Source organism: Dama dama, chromosome 18 (assembly GCF_033118175.1).
Source record: "Dama dama isolate Ldn47 chromosome 18, ASM3311817v1, whole genome shotgun sequence".
Lineage (NCBI taxonomy): Eukaryota > Metazoa > Chordata > Mammalia > Artiodactyla > Cervidae > Dama > Dama dama.
This window is the reverse complement of record NC_083698.1, coordinates 89,054,398-89,074,829: the sequence shown is the minus strand read 5'-3', so window position 1 is coordinate 89,074,829 and position 20,432 is coordinate 89,054,398. Positions and strand designations below refer to the sequence as shown.

Sequence of the window (20,432 nt, the reverse complement as noted above, 5' to 3'; positions counted from 1 at the left end):
CTGCTAGTAGGATTTTTATTTAAGTCATGCTCTGGAATCTGGGATGTATTTTTTTTTCTACCCAGTTGTGTCTGTTACCAAATAGCAACTTGTTCTGCTATCATTTGGTTATTCCTGATAAGAAACAATTCTTGATAATAAATTTGGTCTACTGGCATATACCATAAGCTTGTCATCACACAGGTGACAAACAATGCCAACATGACACAATCTGAAATGATGATGAAAAAAGAACCCTTAAAAGTCCAGACAGACAAATTAGTTGGTTAAATGAGAATAATTTGGTTCCAAGTCCCAAAGTAAATCCTACAGCACTCTGGGTAAAAGTGTTAGAAGATAGAAGAAGGTGCATCAGAATTACTTGGGTCATATCCAATATTTGATTCATCTTCTGAATTGCCAAGGTATAGATGACATGATGTGTGCCTTTGCCTAATATTAGTAGGATGTGGCACGACTCAATGGTCTGATTTGATGGCTGAGTAGACATATCTACTTGGCGGGAGACCCAGAGAGTCCTCACACTTACCTATTAACTAATCTATCTGAAAAGGTGAGCCTAGGGAGGAGGCAGAACTACAAAGCAGTCTCCTCTTGCTCAGACAGGTCAAGACCATTAGAAGGGATAACAAAGTCTCCCATCAAATCCACACTGGAAGTATTTTTAGCAGTTTCATAGTGAACAGGGGTAGTTCCCAGGTGGTGCTAGTGGTAAAGAGCCCGCCTGCCAATGCAGGAGACGTAAGAGATGTGGGTTTGATCCCTGGGTTAGGAAGATCCCCTAGAGGAAATGGCAACCCACTCCAGTATTCTTGCCTGGAGAATCCCATGGACAGAGGAGCCTGGTGGGATATAGTCCACAGGGTCACAAAGAGTTAGACGCAACTTAGCGTGCACGCATGCATAGTGAATAACAGCAACTGCAATTCAGAATGTGACATAATCAGATATCCCATCCTTCTCCATTCAAAGTAGATGAGGACTCAGATGTGGAACAGAAAAAGATAAGAAAAGAGTAGGATTCTAGCTAAAGAGGGAGGATTTCCTTAATTCCAACTATGGTTCATTTCATCCTGAATATACCTGGCTGTAAGATGCCCTTTACTTTGCAGTGCTCTGGTTAAGATCAACTCTATCTCTATTTGGGTTAGTTCACGAAAGCCCCTAGCCCTACAGAAAAAGCAGGCTGTCGTTGTAATATGTTTGTTTGTTTGTCTGTCTGAAGAAAATGATGCTCAGAAGCCACACGGTTCTTTACATTTCCTATTGTTCTCTGGAAGACCGAAGTGCTTTCTTCTCCCCACTTTTGAAGAACAATGCAGCATTTTGTCTTTCTTCAAAGACTTTTCCACTAACATATTATTCTGTTCTTAGGAATCTACCCTTCAGAAAGTACCAAGGGCTTTCCTTTTAGCCACTCATGCCACTAAGGAATTGTCTGCCTAAATAAAAGTATGTTATTATCTATCCTCTTTCTAGGACTTTAAACTACAGATCTCTAAAAACCACAGAGCAGTTAATTTGCCCTACTGAAACTAATTATATGTGCATTTTAAAAGCTCAATAAACAGTTGCACAGAGTCTCACAGAGCAGGGCTGGTCCTCCTGTTGACCAGACTTCTGAGGCACTTTCCCAGGCAGCCCAGTCTTGATAACTGACTCCCAGAGCCTGCTGAAATGGATTCAGAGAGCCTCACTGGAGCTGAAAATCCCTGTCAACGTATTTCTATGAACTTATCTCTTTTGTTTATTCAGGATAGCACCAATATCCAGAAAATCAAAGAGCTGGGAAAGAAGGGCGGAGTAGTGGCATGTTACTGGCTCAATCCAGAGGTCTCTGATGAAGCCGCACTGAACAGGAAGCAGAACCCTAGCATCAACCAGAAAAGCGCCTTTATCACAGCCTACTGGCTGACCTTGATATGAGATGGTGCTACCTTTCTCAAGGTGGTCAGAACATTCTTTGCTACCCCAATGCACTCGCCCACAGGAGAGTCCCTGCCCTAGTAAAGGACACTCCTCCACACCATGGGAGAAAAAGGATAAAATGCACCTCACAGAAAAATTTTAAATCTTTCTCAGCAAGTCCTGTCACAGCAAACAGTTACTTCTCAAATAAGCCATTCAGTTGGGTAGCCACTATTTTGACTCCTTCCTCCTCCACAGGAAACCCAAAGTCTTCTACTCGTGAAAGAAATCAGAGGCTCCTACAATTTTTCTAGGTATCAACTGCCTACCAATACAAACTCAGAGTTCAACTTCATTCTGAAGGGCTTGTTGTCAGTCATGTCATGAAGGCTTCGGTGGAAACAGGGAAGAAGTTCGATAAAATATTCATGCTCTCTTACCATTAGCATCTTGGACTCCAGTAAGTGCTCCGACAGCTGCTGCGGTTTCCCCAGACAGGACGATCTGTCCCCCCCCTTGCAAGGTGGCCTCGGCCAGGGTGGCGACAGCATGGGCGGCAGCTTCGCTGTGGGTACAGGAACAGGAGGGGATGTGTGAGGTGACGGAAGGAACAGCGCTGCCGCAAGACAGACCGACTTTCACCCCGGACGCCATGTCTGAGGGCCTCCCAGCAAACAAGGGATTCCAGCGTTACTGAGACCACCAGAGCAATTTTTAACTGATAACAGTAAATAGCTAGAGAAACGCCAAGTCTCTCGTACTTATACAGCTAGAGTGAGGCTTTTCTTTAGACCTGGGAAATGGGTGTTTGAGGACAGAAGGCACTCCTTCCCAGTCTCTTTTTTACCAGTATCAACTGAGTGCTTGCAAGTCATAGTGGGAGCTCTGAAACAAAGTCACAATGCAAAAGCCATTTTGGTTGTCCACCAGGAGGTTTTCTGTTTCTCTTACACAAGGCAGACCATCTGAAACTGCCCTTTTATGGCCAAGCATGGATGATAATATGAGGAGTCAGAAACCTGGGTTTTTTATTCAATTAATATTAAATAACAACTGTTCACTACTCTATAATAACATATATGAGAAAAGAATCTAAAAACAATAGTGTATATATAACTAAATCATTCTGCTGTACACCTGAAACTAACACAACATTGTAAATCAATTACACTCCAATATAAAACAAAAAAATTTAAAATATACACAAAAATATATTAAATAATAACAACTTGACTTACATCCATGATTTCAAATATAGAGTAATGGTTGACTGGTATCTTGCAAAGTTCACCCCTTCCTTTTGCCTCATGTATACGTAGACAACACTAAATTAACACTTTAAAGTTTAAATTATCATTATAAGCCCAAACTCCTTGACTCAAAACTTAATAAGTAAATCTCCCTTCACTGCAAAGCAAACTTTGTAGAACAGAAAGCAAACTTTGTAGGACAGAAAGGTATTAGCCATCTCTTTACACACTATTCTAACAGTTTGTATCCCATTTTTCTTTACTATATACATAAATACTCACTTTTACTGATTCTGTGATGATACAAACTATAAAATGTATTATTACTGTTTTATGTGCCAATAAAAAAGAAAAGTTCCTGTGAATTCCCTGGTGGTTCCCCTGGTCAGAGAACTAAGATCCCCAAGCCACGTGGTGTGGCCAAAAAAAAGTTCCTGACAATTGTAATCATAAGATTATAGTTTACCATCCAAACTTCAGAGATGTTAAAATATCGGGTGCTGGGGGAGAGCAAGGGACGAAATACCAGATAAATTCAGCACCTCTTCTGGGAAAATATCAGGTACTACTTTGCAAAGGTACTGAGTGAATATCAAAAGTGGGCCTGGAGGAGAGAAGGTGGTGTCACTAAGTTTATCAGAGGTGGACGAAGTTCTGGGTCAGACACTAACTAAGCCAGTGGATTCAGCTTCGCTCTGTAGCTGCGGACTTTGCCGTAACTATGGCAGTCATCTTGAAGGGCAAAGGGCTGTGAACTGCTTAGGGCAAATGTGTCATGACTGTGGGCAAAGCAGCATGTACCAAACTTAACAGTGTCACGTTCACCTAAGAAAGTCAACAAACAAGTGAAGCAACTGACATAATCGTTCTTCCGAGGAAGACTTCTTTTAACACTATAAGGATTCTAGGAAGAAGTTTGAGAAGTCCAATGGACAAAAAAGTTTCATTAAATAGAAAACTCTCCCCTCTTGCTAACTTGCTTTGCTTTTTAAATTATGTGTGTTTAAAAAGTTATTTTTCTCTGATAATAAAATGCATGTAGAAACTTGTAAAAATTTCATTAAGTATAAAAGAAAAATTTAAAACATTGTGTTACTTGCCTAATGATCTTAAACACTTTAACCAGATAGTTAAGAGAATCCTGTATTGCAGTTTTATAGCCTGCTTTTCTTACCTAACTTTGTATTTCCCCATGTAAATATTCTTTGACATTTGTTCAAAATAGTAAGAGCAAAATTGCTGATTTCCCCCACTTTCCTAGTTGCTCAGCTGTGGATGTTTTTAATTTCCAGCCTTCTTTGTCTGACTTAGTCCAAGATATTATATATTTCAAATTTTTTACTTCCTTTATAAAAAATTGGGGGATGGAATTGAGGTTGAGCAAAAAAGTTGGACAGAATCAGAGCTTCCATATAGCCCCTTTAAAAGTCAAGATCAATCTCTATGCTAAAATGTACTTCAGATCTGATATCAACAGCCAGTCATTCCACAGTACCTGTACATGAATTCAGAGGCAAAGTGGACCCTTGACCTGGAATTACTACTAAGGCTACTCTTTACATTTTACAAGGTAGGTTTTAATTTTAGGATGCATCATAACTATTTATTAGAGATGGTAAAACAAATGATTATTTAGTGCCTAAGACCCATAACTTTGCATATTTTTCTGAGAAGCTTGTGTCAGATACTACCACCAGACAATTCAACACTTATTAACTTATTATTATTATTAACGATAAAAATATTTAACACTCTGACCTGAGACTTCATGGAAAGCCAAAAAGTAGTCTTTGGAAAAGGCTTCAACTGTGGTACTCTGAAGAAGAAAGCTGGTATTTGAGAATTGTTTATATGGAAATAGGAGCTCTGTTTACAGGTCACCTCGGCGACTGCTCATTCCCCACAGTTTTTTTTTTAATCACAATCTACAGTAATTTTATTTCTATGACCATCAAAGGTGCTCTCCTGCCACTCTTCGATGCATGCTTCCAGTATGGGGTTTCACAGGCTCCAAGGGGGGAACAGCTACCCAAGCCCTGACCTGGAAGAGTCCTTGTATCCAGTCACACCCATTTTATGATGTCTGAAAATCTAAATATTTGAAGTCATTTTCTTTGATACCTTTCTAAAGTAAGTTATGCAAGGAGAAAAGCTGTGAACCAGCAATGACTAAGGCAACCTGGAGAGCCAGGGATGAGCGGTCTGACGGGGATAACAGGTCTACATGTTGGTGAGGTTACTTACTGCATGCCCCGTCAGGAGTCAGGGGCAAAGCAGTGATGGATGAATCTTTCACATGGGGCATGAAGACAATGGTGCTGCCTGTGGTCAGCAGACAATTATTTCCAAATCTACTCTAACCACTTACACTAGACTTCATGGGAAATGATCAAATGATATGCTGCTAGAAAAAGATTACCTTTACTTAAAAGGTGAGTCAGGATCAAAACGTCACTAAGCCACCACTTCACAATTTTTTAACAAGTCATTTCCAAACCAGAATTTCAATGAGAAATTTCCATCAACTCCCCCCTCTCCCTTTTTCCCAACTTTTTATCTGCAAGTGTCTCACCTTCATCTATAGGAAAAAGAGGCAGCTGCACACTCTCTGCCCTCCATTTCCAGATAGGATTATGCTTTGTTTTAATAATATCTCTAATTTTAAGCCAATATTTTCATTTAAAAAACGGTAAGAGTAAATTTTTCTTTAAAAATAGGATTCACTTCCTTTTTTAAAGCCAAGCCTCTTCGCTGTCAAAGAACAGCAATTCTAACTTCCTGGGGCATTTCTCTCCCCACAGCACTGAGTCACAGCACCATACACAGTAGACAGGCAGTAAAAACCATCTCCCTGTCAACAACATAGTACACGTTTATAGGAGGGCAAACATCGATTCAGTCTACCCGTATTTATCATGCATCTTTATGCATAAAGACTGTATGGACTCTGCAGGACCTAGAATGTAAGTCTAGGACGACTTAACCAACAGACTGAAACCTGAATCACTGCTCTGCAACAAGCAAACGGTGATTTCACTTCCTTTCCCGTTGGCCTGTTCAGGGTTAACAGCTTTTTTTTTTTTTTTTGAGTTGTGATGCTCTGCTTTTCATTTGTTCACTTTGACTCTCTATCTCCTTCCTAGAAGTACTGATTGATTCTGTATTTTGAAAATAATTAAAATTAACAAGTTTCCAGAGTATTCAATGATGATTTCTCCATAGCCCTTTTTGGTTATTGTAAAGCCAGGGCGGGCAACAGGTTGTGAGCCCAGGGCCCTCAGTCTAACTTGGTATACAAATGGTAACAGTCTGGCTGGAAAAAAGGAGGCCTGTTCTGCACCTGTCCTGACCGCCTTTCCCATTAACAGCCAAGGGAGCCCCTCTGCCTTGGGCCCCACCCGCCATTCCACGTGGCCGGCCTCTCTCTCTTTAGTCTGTGCCCACACCTGCTGCTTACAGTGCAGCAAAGGTGCAGGTGATTGTTAAGAGAACCAGGCCTGCTCCACCTGCACCCGAAAGAGATGGCTGGAACAGAGCAGCTCTATGAAATCATTGTTACCACAGGAACAAAGACCAGATTCACAGTGTATTTTTCACCAAGATGACTTCCAGCAACAAATTCTGTGGAGAGGCTGGGAATGGGTCTCATCCCACAGAGAAGCAAACACCAAGGGCTTGTGTTTCAAGCCCAACCCTCCTGACATTAGACAGTGGTAGCAGCTCCTGGAATTAGGAGCCCATGACGTTCTCCTAACAGCCTGCAATGTCTAGTCGTCGCTGCCAGGCCTGGTTTCTTCACCTCCAGCAGAGGCTGCAACATACCATCCCCCAGCACTCACTGGGGCCATGATTGCAAACAGATTTCAACATCTCTTTACTCCTTCATGCCACGGTGAACCATATTCTCCTTCCTTTGGAGTAAACACTGTAGCCGCCTCAGCTGCCTCTGAGTTTGTTAACAAGCCCCCAGGGGAAACCATTACCCTCCCTGCCTTTGGAAAAAAGCCCTGGTCCTCACACGAAAGGGAGTCAGAAATGTGCCTCATATTTTCCAGCATATACAGGCTTCTCAGGACACTCACACTTCACTGGACCGTCCAAGGTGCTGGCTCAATGACATCAAGTTCTTCTGGCCTTCAGTGGTGGCCTGTTAAGACCACATGCTACAGTGAGGGGTTACCAAACCAAAAGGAAGGAGTGTCTTACTCTGGCCATGGTTTTCAGGAAGTTTATCTGTTTATGTGTCTTCTCTCAAAGGTACGAGTAGGCCTGAGTCACAGTGCAAGAGACCAAATAAGACTTTCATGTTAGTGAAAAATGATACGGTTCAATGGGCTAAGAAAAAAGTTTCTGTTCCGAGTCACTCAGGGACTCACTGGTAACTGGAAGGATAAGCGTGTGTATGTTTCAGTTCAATCACCAAGTCCTGGCCACAGTTCCTTCAAAATCCAGTCACTTTATCTCCACTCTTACTAGTAGTTTCCAAGCCTTTGACAAGTCACATGTGGACAACCTCTTCTCAAGTGGACTTCCACTTCTAATCTCTTCTTACTATAAGCAATTCTGAATAGATGAATCTTAAAATCTAAGTTAATTGATAATAAATGTTAAGTCCTGAAATGCTAACTACAGGCCAGCCAGTTTGATGAGAGTTTTATATCCATCGTTTCAATGAATCTTTACGATTCTACATGATGAAAATTATCCTCATTTGATGAGGCCAATGCACTGGGGTGAAATTTCTCAAGACAGTATGGCAACTAAATTGCAGAGGCAGGAGTCAAACCTGAACCAATATGACCTCAGAAATGGTCTTAGCTATCATACTATACAGCCTCATGGAAACTTGTACCTAAGCCTATCAAGGCTTTCTACCATCCATCACAGCCAATCTAAACTTTATCTGATGTTTATATTTTGGAGGAGGCAATCCCCTCCTGAATTCCCCCTATGTTCATAGTCCACACTATACAATTGGACAGTGAATTACACTCTGACTAATATGTTTGCTAAGTGTTTTACTGAAATCAACCTCCCAATCACATTATTATTTCTTTAATGGCAGACAATGTATCTTAGAGCACTCGTTATATACAATCTTACCTAGTAGAGTGCTGGCATGTCACAAGAATTCACTGGCTATTTGAGACTAATAGCTGCTGTGCATAATGATAACAGCAACCTTACCATATGCTGGGCACTAATCTTAGGCTCTCACATGTACTGACTTTTCCAACTCTCACTCCCATTCTCACAGTAGGTACTGTCTTTACCCCCGTTTTACACAGAGGAAAGCCTGGGCATTGAGCTCAAGTAAACTGCCCAAGTCAAACAGCTAGTAAGGGACAGAGATAGGATTCAAACCCAGGTAATCTGGCCTCAAAGCACACCCTCTTAACCATTATTTAAAATATCTGGGTACACTGAAAATAAAATTGTGTCAGCAATGAACAATAAGAATAATATGGGGATGATTTTTTTCTCTCAACAATCAATAGAAGGAACCACATGGAAAACAATACAATTTCGTTTTGGGAACTACCTCTTACTAGACTATTCCATTCTACAGTATCCTTCCTAAATATATCTGTAGAAAAAAGGTTCAGTTTTTCCCCAATAATCCAAAACTTATTTTATTTCAAAGGCAATGATAAGCAAAGGAAACAGATTTCCTGAAAAGTCAGTAAAGTTAGCTCCTGATCAGCTAAAACATGGATTAATATCCATAACAATAAGCAGTTTCTTTGTAGGGTAAAAGGAAAATCAATCCCAAAGCTTCTTGATTTTTTTTTTTTTTATTACATCCTTTGGTCCCTTTAAAAACACAAGGTACACCTTGCTGTTGCTTTTGGTCTGTTAATGATCACAGAACAGGATACAGCAAAAGGGACCCATATCCCTGACCAGCAGGTTTCATCATGAAGTCAGAAAGGCTGAACTGGTTGCTGGGGGTGGAGTGGAATGGGAATGGGGTGGGTGAGGGCTAATTACAAGACAACTTTACAATATCTTATGGGTTAAGAGTATTAAGTTCCAAATGCCAGTTGTGACAAAGTGAGGTACGACGTTTCTCTTTACATCTGTATACAGGGACAGAGTCACCCTCCTCTTTTATTGCCCACCCCTGCCTCCACCTGTTGAGTGCCATGGTGACCGTAGCTCCCTGTTGCATCTCCTGAGAAGCTGCCACTGCGGCCTCTGCCAGTGACGCTACCGCCTGGGTGGCCTCTGATGCTTGCGTCGTCTGGATGGTCATCTCACCCCCCTGTAACGTGGCCCAGTTTTGTTCCACCTGAGGCAGAAAAGGACAGGCTAGTTAAAAAACCAGTCACAAGTGGATGGTGATTATGATTTCAAAAGTCATATTTCTAAAAACTTGCCATGTGCTCAGCCAAATACATACATACTATAAGGTAACATGACTTACAATGTATAGGACAGGGTTTTTAGCATGATATTTTTTGGGTTAAAAAGGGGGTATTAGAATATATATTTGAATTTGCTTACATTTGCACAAAGAAATTCTGGAAGGACACAAAAGAGACCAATGAAAATATTTTCCTCAGTGTGTGTGGAAATGTGGGAATAGGTTGGATAGAAAACAGAAAGCAAGATTTTCCACTGTATCCTTTTAAATAATTTTCAAAATATCTGAGTTTTTGAATAAACCATAGTATACTTCTAAAAAACAATTCAAACTGTACTGAAGGGGATACAATGCCAATATTCCAGACTCTGCCCAAAGGCCACTACTATCACCTGTTTCTCCATTTCTCCTGCATCTCTCTGCAGAGATATTCTCTTGATATATGAGCATATTCAGACACACACACACACTCTGAAGAAAAACTGCAGCATATACTCCATATATCCTTGTACCCTGTTTTTGTCACAAACAATACAGCTCTGAAATGATTCTAACTTGGAACGTATCAAACTGCTTCATTCGTTCATGATTCATAATAATGGCTGCATAGCATTACATAGATACACATGATTTATTTAACCAGCCATTTTTTAATGGGCATTTAAGTAGCTTCCAATGCTTTGCCATTACAAACAGTACTGGATGATAAACTTATATACTACTTTGTATAGTTTATGTAAGTCTACTTATTCAGTAAATTCCTAGAGGTAGAATTATATATCAAAATTACTTTGTATTTTTATTTTTGATGGAAACTGCCAAATTTAATAAATAATTTTTTTAATGTAGCAAAAACTGCTTTTCTTTTACCGGCAAGGAATTATGAAGAAACAAAACAAACAGCAAAACAAAACAAAAAACCGTACTATCTGGTTATTTGGGGTAGATCAAAATTTAGCTTTTTTAGATCTAGCACAAGGTTTCTCAGCCTTGGCAGTATTGACATTTTAGGTTAAACAGTTCTTTGTTTTGAGTTCTGTCCTGTGCATTGTAGGATGTTTAATAGCATCCTTGGCTTCTACCCAAGGAGATACTAACAGCATCCTCCCCAGTCATGAGAATCAAAAATATCTCCAGACATCGCCAAACGTCCTCTCTGACTGGCACAGGGGTGTCCCTGGTTAACAATGACTGATTTCAGTATGATGCTTTACATTAAGAGATTCCATCCCCCCCACCCCCGCCCCCCAGTTCTGGATACCTGAATCTAGCTACTTCAGTCCATTTTGTTCAATAAATACTGTTGAGTATCTCTCCCATCCCCCCCAACCAAAACCCAAAAAGCAGCAGGGGCAATGAAAGCCATTTCAGTTCTAAAATATGGCAGGTGATAAGTCAAGCAGCTCAGGTATAATATTTCTACAGATTCAGGTCTCAGGGTGCTAGCTGTTCTTACTGGAGCTCCCACTGGGGCCCAGTGCTGGTTCACTTGTGCCTGTACCTTACTGTGTCCCAAAGAAAGCACCACAAGCTCTAAGAGAATAGATCCTTAAAATGCCTTCCTCTTTGGTTCTATTGCTATACTTTGATTATCACAGTGCTTCTTCAAATGTTTGTCAAAGGCCCCCCCAGAGAATGAGACACCACTCTGAGCTACCTTAATATGTGCCCTAAGTTCTTATGGGCAGAGGGTTGTGGCTGCAAGCCTTCAGTGCTCTAAGAGCCAGAGACATCCTACTTCCTTCCTTTAAAGCTGCAAAGGTGCCCACTCAGGAATTCACAAAACTCTTGCTTCTTAAGGTATTATTGCTTTGGTCTTATTACTCCAACGAGCATCACAGAAAACAACATCATTTGAGATAACGAATTACACTGCCAATTTCTAGATGGCCGATGATTCTATTCTGAAAATCAGCTGAGGCTGGCCAGCCCTGTAGCATTTCCTCTTTCCAGATCTGCCCCAACCATACGTCTGCCCACCCCACTGCGGAGCGTGGCCCCGTGCAGTTCTCCCAAGGACTCAGGCTCAACTCACAGCAGCAACTTCACATACATGCATTTAGTTACAGTTATTATTTGTAGTGGAAATGGTATTAGAATGTTGCCATATACAGTATACGTTAAGGAAGTTGAATTTATGGCACAGAAGATTAATGGATTGTGGTAAAGGGTGGAGAAGAAATGGGAAGAAGTAGATGAAGAGATTTCTATTCAGAGTAATGACAGGCAATACATCAATCGGCTTAGGTGTTAAGTTTCTCTGGAATTTCCTATTCTTGAGTCTCAGTGCTTTGGCTGTGCTTGCCTGGGCTCTTTCTGCACTCCCTTGCCATCTTTTGGGAGCCACTCTATGGTTATCTATGCCTGGGTGTCACCATGTCCCAGAGAAAGGGCCACACACTCCAGAAGGGAAAGATATTCAGAGGACGTATGGCCAGTTTCTGTGCTTTTCTGAGAGAGAGCCGCTACAGGGAGGCCTTTCAAACTGTGGCGACCTTTTCACTCTGGCCACCACAAACCACCTGTGGCTCTTCCCACTTTCACATTGTAACATGCTGCGTGTGCTGCTCCCTTTGATAGGAACACAACTCCCGTCCTTCCTGTTATTGCTTCCTATTCACCCCTCTGAGATCAGGTGAGATGAGAGTTCGGACAGCTCCCTTGAAGACAACTCCCTATAGCCCAAGGCTCAGGACCTCTCCTCTTGTGTCCCACCACACTCTGGGCTGGCTTCTACTAGATCCTTATCTCATTGCCATTTTCTCTGATGTGTTTTTCTCTACCAGCTACCTGTGGGCTCTTTAAGAGCAAGGAAGGCTCCAACTAATAAAAATAAATGGGGGGAAAAAATGATAAGTAAATGGATTCTTAAAGAGAGAAAAAAAAAAACAGTAAGAGCAAGGAAGGTCTTTATTTTCCTCTACTTCTAACATATATAGTGCCTGGCACAGAACTCAAAAAGCAATTACTTAATGGCGAGATGAAGAATATGTTCCATTATTCACATTTCCCTGCTTGTTCTTCAGTGTGTCCATATTTCAAATAAATTGATATTCATAAAAAGCCCACCTAAAATAAGCTATGCTACTTCAGAACTGTTAACATGTGTTGATGGTTCAGTGTAAAGTTCATGTCTCTAATGTGTCCATATTTCAGTTCTTCTGCTGCTTCTTTAACGGAATCATGTGTACCACTATTATCAGATATCACAGTGATGAAACTAATTGGATGTTGAATGCAGTATGATTTAATGTAAGACCTTTCACTGGCAAGGCTAGGATAACAAAATGACCTTACAACTTCTAAAAGTATAAGTACTGTTTATTTCTCTAAAGTACTTTCTGTTCCTAGGAAGAAACTATGCTAAATACAGGCAGTAGGATGTTTCTCCTGAGTCATCTGATGCAATGCTTTGTTGGCTTGATGTGGTCTTACCTTTCCAAGCCAGTGAGATAGTCTGACTAATCACAGCACTCGGGGCTCAAAACTAAGATGCCTAACAACCATGTCAACTTCTAAGAGAAATCAGAAGGCAAAGAGAAGCTAACTATAAAATCTAAAACATTTTGCCACTTTCTGAGACAACGTATGCTTCTTTTCTTCATATCCTTTTTGTTTTATTGGAAATATGGGAAGGATTAGAATTTTTAAAATCTGACTGAATTTGGATATTTACCAACAGGTTATTTGTGTATGTCATTCACACACTTCCATATAAATGACTTAAAATGATGTTAGTCTGCTACAAAAGTCATAGATATGTGACTAAGATTTTTTTTCCCTTCATATTTTCCATGAACTTTTGAAAACGTTGATTACGTGAAGTCATTTTGTAAAACAGGTTTCAAAAAATTCATCTCTAGAGAAGTGTTTAAGAAACTCAAATAGTACCCAGGAAATGTTCAGTAGGGAGATATGGTAAATAACTTCAAAAAGTAACCAATCCCAAAAATGTACCAACCTTTGTCTTTGCTAACTCCTTCACACTTCAGGGAGTGTCTGTCCTCTAGTCTTAGTGTTTGGGGACTGACAACTTTCCCCCTCAGCTAGTCCATTCTCTTTCATGATGATTACATACTTTGATAAGTCAATCTCCTGTTGACTTTTACCTTTCTGTACTGGAAAACCAAAGGCCAGCTCCTGCCCCAAATCCTCCCAGTCTCGGTTACCAGAAACACTCCATCCTGAAGGTACCGCTCTGCAGCATCTCTTACAGCAAGGACCACAGTTCATTCACACGGGCCCTCTCTGAGAGCAGGGCTCCTGTGTAATTCAGCTCCATACATCTAACACCTGAAATGCAGCATGGCAGGGGCTCACCACACACTGGCTGGCAGGAGCCTGCTGTAATTCTCTTCACCTCACTAGCCATTGAAATGCAGCAGTTCTCTACCTTTTCTGAGATGCACAAATGACAGTGATTTTGTGATGTTCTCAATGGAAACAGTCTATGGTTTTGAACAAAGGGGAGATAATATTTTTAGTTTCATTTCTGATATGGTTCTTTGACATCTGCTAGCTAGTTTTGAAACTTCAGGAGTACAACCTTTAGGGGAAAAGCCCATAGTGACTTAACAAACCCTTTCCTGAACTTCATTGATGGCTCAGAGCTTAGACAACATTTTTCTAAATGTGTTACCCAGCTTCAACACTTAAGTTACTCTGTACCTTTGGACAAGTCACCTAACCTTTCCCCTTTTACCATGTAAAAAGCGAAGATGATAACAGAACCTATACTTCCTAGAGGTGAGAAGTGCTTAGTTTACTGAGTGCTCAATAAAAGTTAACTACCTTTAAGTTTATATCCCATAAAACAATTAGCTCACTTTTGATATGGAAGAATTTTCTTGCTTTTTTTGTTTTTGTTTCTTTGGGGGTTTTCTTGACTGTGTCACACAACTTGTGGGATATTACTTCTTCAACCAGGGGCTGAACTTGGGCCATGCAGTGAAAGCGCTGAGTCCTAACCAGTGGACTGCCAGGGAATTCCCAAGGAAGGATTTTCTTGTGAAGTATTTTTAAAGGCTCATTTACAATACAATAAATCATGTCTACTGATTTACAAATATATATATGTATATATATCCCTTCAAAGAATGTTTTAGTCAACTTGTTTTAATGATCTAATTTTTTAAAATAAAGTCTAGAGATTAAATTCTTTGGGATTCACAGCATAAAAGTATTTAATGGATATAAAATGCTATGTTGCAAATGTAAAATTTTAAGTTCCTGACAGTTATCTCTGAGTCATAAAGATCCATTAATTTCAATTGCTATACACAGAGTATGCTATTTGCAAAACTGGCATGGAATGATATTTTTAGGTTTAGATAAGACAATGCTATAGATGTCTAGGCTACTTACAGTCTCTTCGTATTCTGGCCCCTACCTTCTCCTCCACCTATACATTCAAGCATCAAGTGAAAACAGACTGAATCCTCTTTCTTACCTCTCCATCAGCCACCGCCGAATAATTCACTTGGGCAACAGTGACTGTGGTTGGCAATTCTGAAGCATCAGCCAATGTGGCTACTGTTGCCCCTGTACCAACCTAAACAAAAACATTGAAGTAATAAGTGTCAATGAATGGGTTCTTCAACCTCTCCTTTGCTCAGAAGTGAAGACTCATTCAATTCCAAACTCAGTAGAGGTAATGATTAATATGCACTGAAATATGAAATCAATGACTAAAATAATACATCAGACACTAACATGAGCTTCAGAGTTTTACTTCAACCAAATAAGTCAATATTAGAAGCCATCATGTTTCATCATTGGTGCCTTATGTCAGCTAACCAACTTTCTCTTCTCACCCCAATCTGAATTTTAGACGTTCCCTATCTACCAACAAATTGTGTTTTACCTCAGAAGAGGTAAGTCAGAAGGACTGCTTCCTGGCCATTAATAGAGTAAAATAACAAAAAATTAAAACCTTTTTTTTCTTTTAACAGAGCTTTGATTTGGAAATAAACAGAAAAGCTATCTATAGCTCTGTATTTAGCAAAATACAAGTAATTTAAAATATTATTTAAAAAATCAAGTTCAGGTAGGGAAGATCTTAGGGAGCTGTATAAAGTTCATATACGAATTTATGTGAATAAAATTCTCTAGTCTGATCTGCTTCAGAAACCACAATCTGATTTACTCACCATAAGGTTTCCTCACCTGGATAAGCGAGACAGTGCCATCAGGGTTACTAAAAGTCTGGACTACGGTCTGTGATGGTACCAGGTGGGCTATACTGTGTGTGGTTGTGGCCTGTGTTTGTGTTTGTTGATCTTCAAAAGCATACAAAAGGTCCTCCCGCCCATGCTGTTTATAACAGTTTTTAACTATGGTCCGTAGTGCTTGGGTCCATGAAACCTGTCATCAAAAGACCAGAAAAGCATATAAAGTCACAAGGAATGCTGGTTATTTAGTTCCACTGGGGAATAAGCAGCTGGTTAGTTACCAAACAAATCAAATCAAACTGGGATGGAGTAACTCTCTTCAGGATTACTTCTCACAGGTCCATGTGAACACGAGGAAATTCAGCACCAAGTACCAGAGATTTCACACTGGTTTCCTGCCTGATCAAGGTCTGGATTAGCTTTTGGGTTTTATACCCTACTCTAACCTGAGGGAATGGGGAAACAGTGTCAGACTTTATTTTTTTGGGCTCCAAAATCACTGCAGATGGTGACTGCAGCCATGAAATTAAAAGACGCTTACTCCTTGGAACAAAGTTATGACCAACCTAGATAGGATATTAAAAAGCAGAGACATTACTTTGCCAACAAAGGTCTGTCTAGTCAAGGCTATGGTTTTTCCAGTGGTCATGTATGGATGTGAGAGTTGGACTGTGAAGAAAGCTAAGCGCCGAAAAAATTGATGCTTTTGAACTCTGGTGTTGGAGAAGGCTCTTGAGAGTCCCTTGGACTGCAAGGAGATCCAACCAGTCCATCCTAAAGGAGATCAGTCCTGGGTGTTCATTGGAAGGACTGACACTGAAGCTGAAACTCCAATACTTTGGCTACCTCATGCAAAGAGTTGACTCATTGGAAAAGACCCTGATGCTGGGAAGGATCGGGGGCAGGAGCAGAAGGGGACGACAGAGGATGAGATGGCTGGATGGCATCACCGAATCGATGGACATGAGTTTGAGTAAACTCCAGGAGTTGGTGATGGACAGGGAGGCCTGGCGCGCTGCAATTCATGGGGTTGCAAAGAGTTGGACACGACTGAGCAACTGAACTGAACTGAACCTGAGGTCAACTCGTAAACCTCTCATAAAAGAAGGTTACTCTTTTGTCAAGAATTTTATTTAAGATTCTTAGTAAATTTTAAAAGCTAACCAAAAAACAAATATGCAGAACAAGTAAGGGAGGATATCTGGTTTAGCCTTTCTTGTTTTTTAAAATGCTTCATTATCAGCAGACTTGACTAGTTTCACATCTCTCTCTATATATTTTCAACAGTGATTCTTGCTAACCAGAAATGAGGACATTTCTGAGTCTTCAAAGTGATTAATGGGGCTTTCCAGGTGGCACTAGTGGCAAAGAAGCTGCCTGTCAAAGCAGGAGCCTTAAGAGACATGGGTTCGATCCCTGGGTCAGGGAGATCCCCTGGAGGAGGGCATGGCAACCCACTCCAGTATTCTTGCCTGGAGAAACCCATGGACAGAGGAGCCTGGAAGGCTCCATCCATAAGGTCACAAAGAGTTGGACACTACTGAAGCAACTTAATATGCAAAGTGATTAATACTTTTACTTCAAGTTTCTTTAGTTTTCCAAGCACCTTATAAAATTACAACAGTCCAAAAGGCAACTGCAGAGAGAAATATAAATTCACAGACCTATCCCAAGTCTTTATGGTGATGGGCTGATAAATGGGAATTAGTGGATATCAAACTTCTTTTCGAGGATGGGTTTGACTACTACACACAATTTTAGACTTTTTATAGCCTAAGAAGCAGAACAACAAAAACGAGCTGTTTGGTTCAGAATAAAAAAGCAGCAGGAAACTCGGGCTGGAGAGGCCTCACCCTCTGCTTCTGCTCTTCTGTGCGGACGTCACTCCGAACGTTTGCCCATGGGATATCTTCAGGCCACCAGATGGGCTTGCAGCTTTCTTTGCCCCAGCCTGGTTTCCCCCGACCTGTAGAGTACTTCAGCATCTCTGGGATAAATGCCCGAAGCTGGGCCTGGAAAACAAGAGCACAGTCATCAGCAGTCATGAAAGACATCTGGGATGTGTTTGTGTCTCCCAACAAATTCTAAGATTATAAATAAAGAGCCTTCCTGGAGGGTCCCAGAGAGTTCCAAAATGTGATGTTAGAACTGACTGCTTCCCATAGGTTACTAGAGCTCCATGGGTGATGGAGAATTATATGTACACTGATAAAGTGCACCTTAAGCTGCATGTCATACACTTGTTCCTATAAGATCAATAATACCTAGCCCTGTGTTTGACTTCCACTCCCTAAGGTTCTATTGATGCTATAGCTCATCTCCCTTCTAGAACATCTATGCATATAAGGTGTCAAACAAAGTCAACATGTTTTCAGAAAAAAAAAAAATGTGTTGTTCTGGAGATAGTAATCAGAACAATAAGATGAAAGAAATAAGAAGTGAGAAACAAATAAAAATCACTATTATTTGTAAATAGTATGATTGTGTATCTGGAAATCCCTAGAGAATAAAATGAAAAACCACCATAAACAATAAGAGAATTCAGCAACATGACTGACTATATGAAAATATATGAAAGTAAATGGGATTTACTTAATAAAAAGGGAAAATAACTCTAAAACTCTTCTAAAAAGTTTTTAGTAAGGTAGTCCAATGTCTGAGTTTGACATAATTGCAAACAATGATTTTTGGCAAGAGAATAAGTTTATCAAGTTATAGTCTTCCCCCTCAGACCTACTGCTTTCCTTTGAACCTGATGGTCTACAGTACTCCAGACATAAGCAACATCTTCCATCTAAGGACACACTTACATTGCCTCTTATGACCAAAATGAGAACAATTTTAGCATGAGTCAGACCCAAGGACGTGGACTTGCAGCTTATAGAGAGAGAAAAAAATCAGAAATGGGAATACTTAAGTATTAATGAGAGAATGAGTAGAGCAACCCTTGTACTGAAGAACCTACTTAAATATCAAGCTTTCTCATTTAAATATTATTTAATTGAAAGATGATATAAATTAGCAGATAATATGGAATCACAACCCAAGTCAGTAATGTTCACCTAATAAAAAGTTTTGGTTGACAGTATTTACACTGCTAATTCGTGTCCCAAGCCTGCTATTTCACCTCTCTTTCTAAGCACCCCTCGTCTCCCAGACAGTCTCCTGCCTGCAGGATATGATATAATACACTCTGTTATATATTTGGCTCTGTGGCATCAAGCAGCAGGCTAATAGAAATGTATCCATTTGCAAACCCAGGCTATCAGCTGGCTCATGAGGTCACTTCTTCAGTTATTTTAAGAAAGTGCATCTCAAAGTCATTTTTCCCTTTATCCTAGCTTCCTGGGAGTGTGTCTTTTTCTAGCCTCAGTTATATAGAGAAGGAAAAGGTTCAATCCTCACAATATTTACATTTCTTCATATGAAGAAACAATAGCTTTCTCAGACGCATAAACAAAGTAAACTCATATCACAGATTTTTACATCTCCCCTTTCTTTTAACTCCATTAACAGTCTCCAAAAGGAGAGTTCTATATATCCATAGAATGAGGAGATAATGAAACAACAAGGCTAAAGATCTCTAAATTAACAAAAAAACGAAAGTTTTCTTAAAAGTCTGAAAAGATGTTTTATTTGCTAGAATTTCTAGATGGGAAATATTTCAAAGCCCTAGGAAGAAGACATAGTAGAGGCTAATGAGAGAGGCAGCAGAAACAGAAGCAGCACAAAGGAAAGGAGACTTCCACAGACAAAAAAAACCCCAATAAGTTAAAAAAAATGGACCCAGAGTGAAATTAACAAATTTCAATATAGGGTCAGATCTTAACTTTTTAAAGTACTATCAACTGTACAAAATTTGCTTCTATATAAAAATAAAAGGCAAAAAGCACTTTTTACCAAAAAAGTTAACTTTTCAAGTATGTACAGTTTAGGGATGAAGGACAATTTTTGCTTTTAAGTGCACAGAGATAACATGATAAAGGCAATTTTCCACCACACTATTTTTATACTGTTCCAAATAATGACTGCTCACAAAGGTATATTAATAAAGGGACATGAGCTATCTAGTATAGAAAGAGTTAAATTATTTCTTTCCAGAATTCAACACTGTGCTCTCATTACCAGTTGGATTAATTACTGGTCCTGGAGAGTTTTGGAAACCCAAGCTACTCAATGTGCTTGTTAAGGAAGGTTTGTCTTTAATCCGCAGGGGAGACAATCAACAGGATGAGCAAAGGTAAAGCTTATCCTCTCCGGCTGCCCTTTAATTGGGCCGCAACAAGCTTTCCTGGCCTCTCATTCCGATTTAGGGCTCAAGACGGGCTTCAAGTGTCCAGTTTGGTAAGTAAGCCCACCTCAAATCAGCAGAGTAGAAAACACCACTCCTTCCAGGGCACATTCAGCAAAGAAAAAATATGTTAAATTTGTGCCAGTGGCAATCAAAAATAAAGATTATATGGAAACCATAGATAGTTTTTAAAAAGAAGATTTTTCTAACTTTTAAAGTTTTAATTTGGCCAAAATGAAACAATACTTCTTCTTATGCTATACATTTTCCACTTGTAAATCCAGCCACTTCATTGTGGGCCAACAATACATTACCCTTATATATTCCCAAATACTCTTCTTATTCCCTCTCTCTTTGCTCTGCATGTACCCGAGATGAGGAATTTTGAGGCTTCAGATGTCCACTTAGGTTCAGTTACCAAGAAAAGGCCTTTCAAAATAAAATGT

The 20,432-nt window shown here is 40.0% G+C and overlaps 1 protein-coding gene across 6 annotated transcripts in view; it reads right to left on the bottom strand.

Annotated features, from left to right (window-relative positions):
* The window catches only part of NRF1 (nuclear respiratory factor 1), a 118,037-nt gene that overhangs the window by 22,382 nt on the left and 75,223 nt on the right, over nt 1–20,432 (bottom strand). For all 6 annotated transcript variants that reach the window (XM_061165776.1, XM_061165775.1, XM_061165780.1 and 3 more), the window contains 5 exons: nt 17,549–17,707; nt 15,691–15,888; nt 14,975–15,076; nt 9,293–9,450; nt 2,349–2,473 (listed from right to left, as the gene is read on the bottom strand). In XM_061165776.1, coding sequence (XP_061021759.1) covers nt 2,349–2,473; nt 9,293–9,450; nt 14,975–15,076; nt 15,691–15,888; nt 17,549–17,707 — 742 coding nt within the window. The remainder of the gene's footprint in view (nt 1–2,348; nt 2,474–9,292; nt 9,451–14,974; nt 15,077–15,690; nt 15,889–17,548; nt 17,708–20,432) is intronic.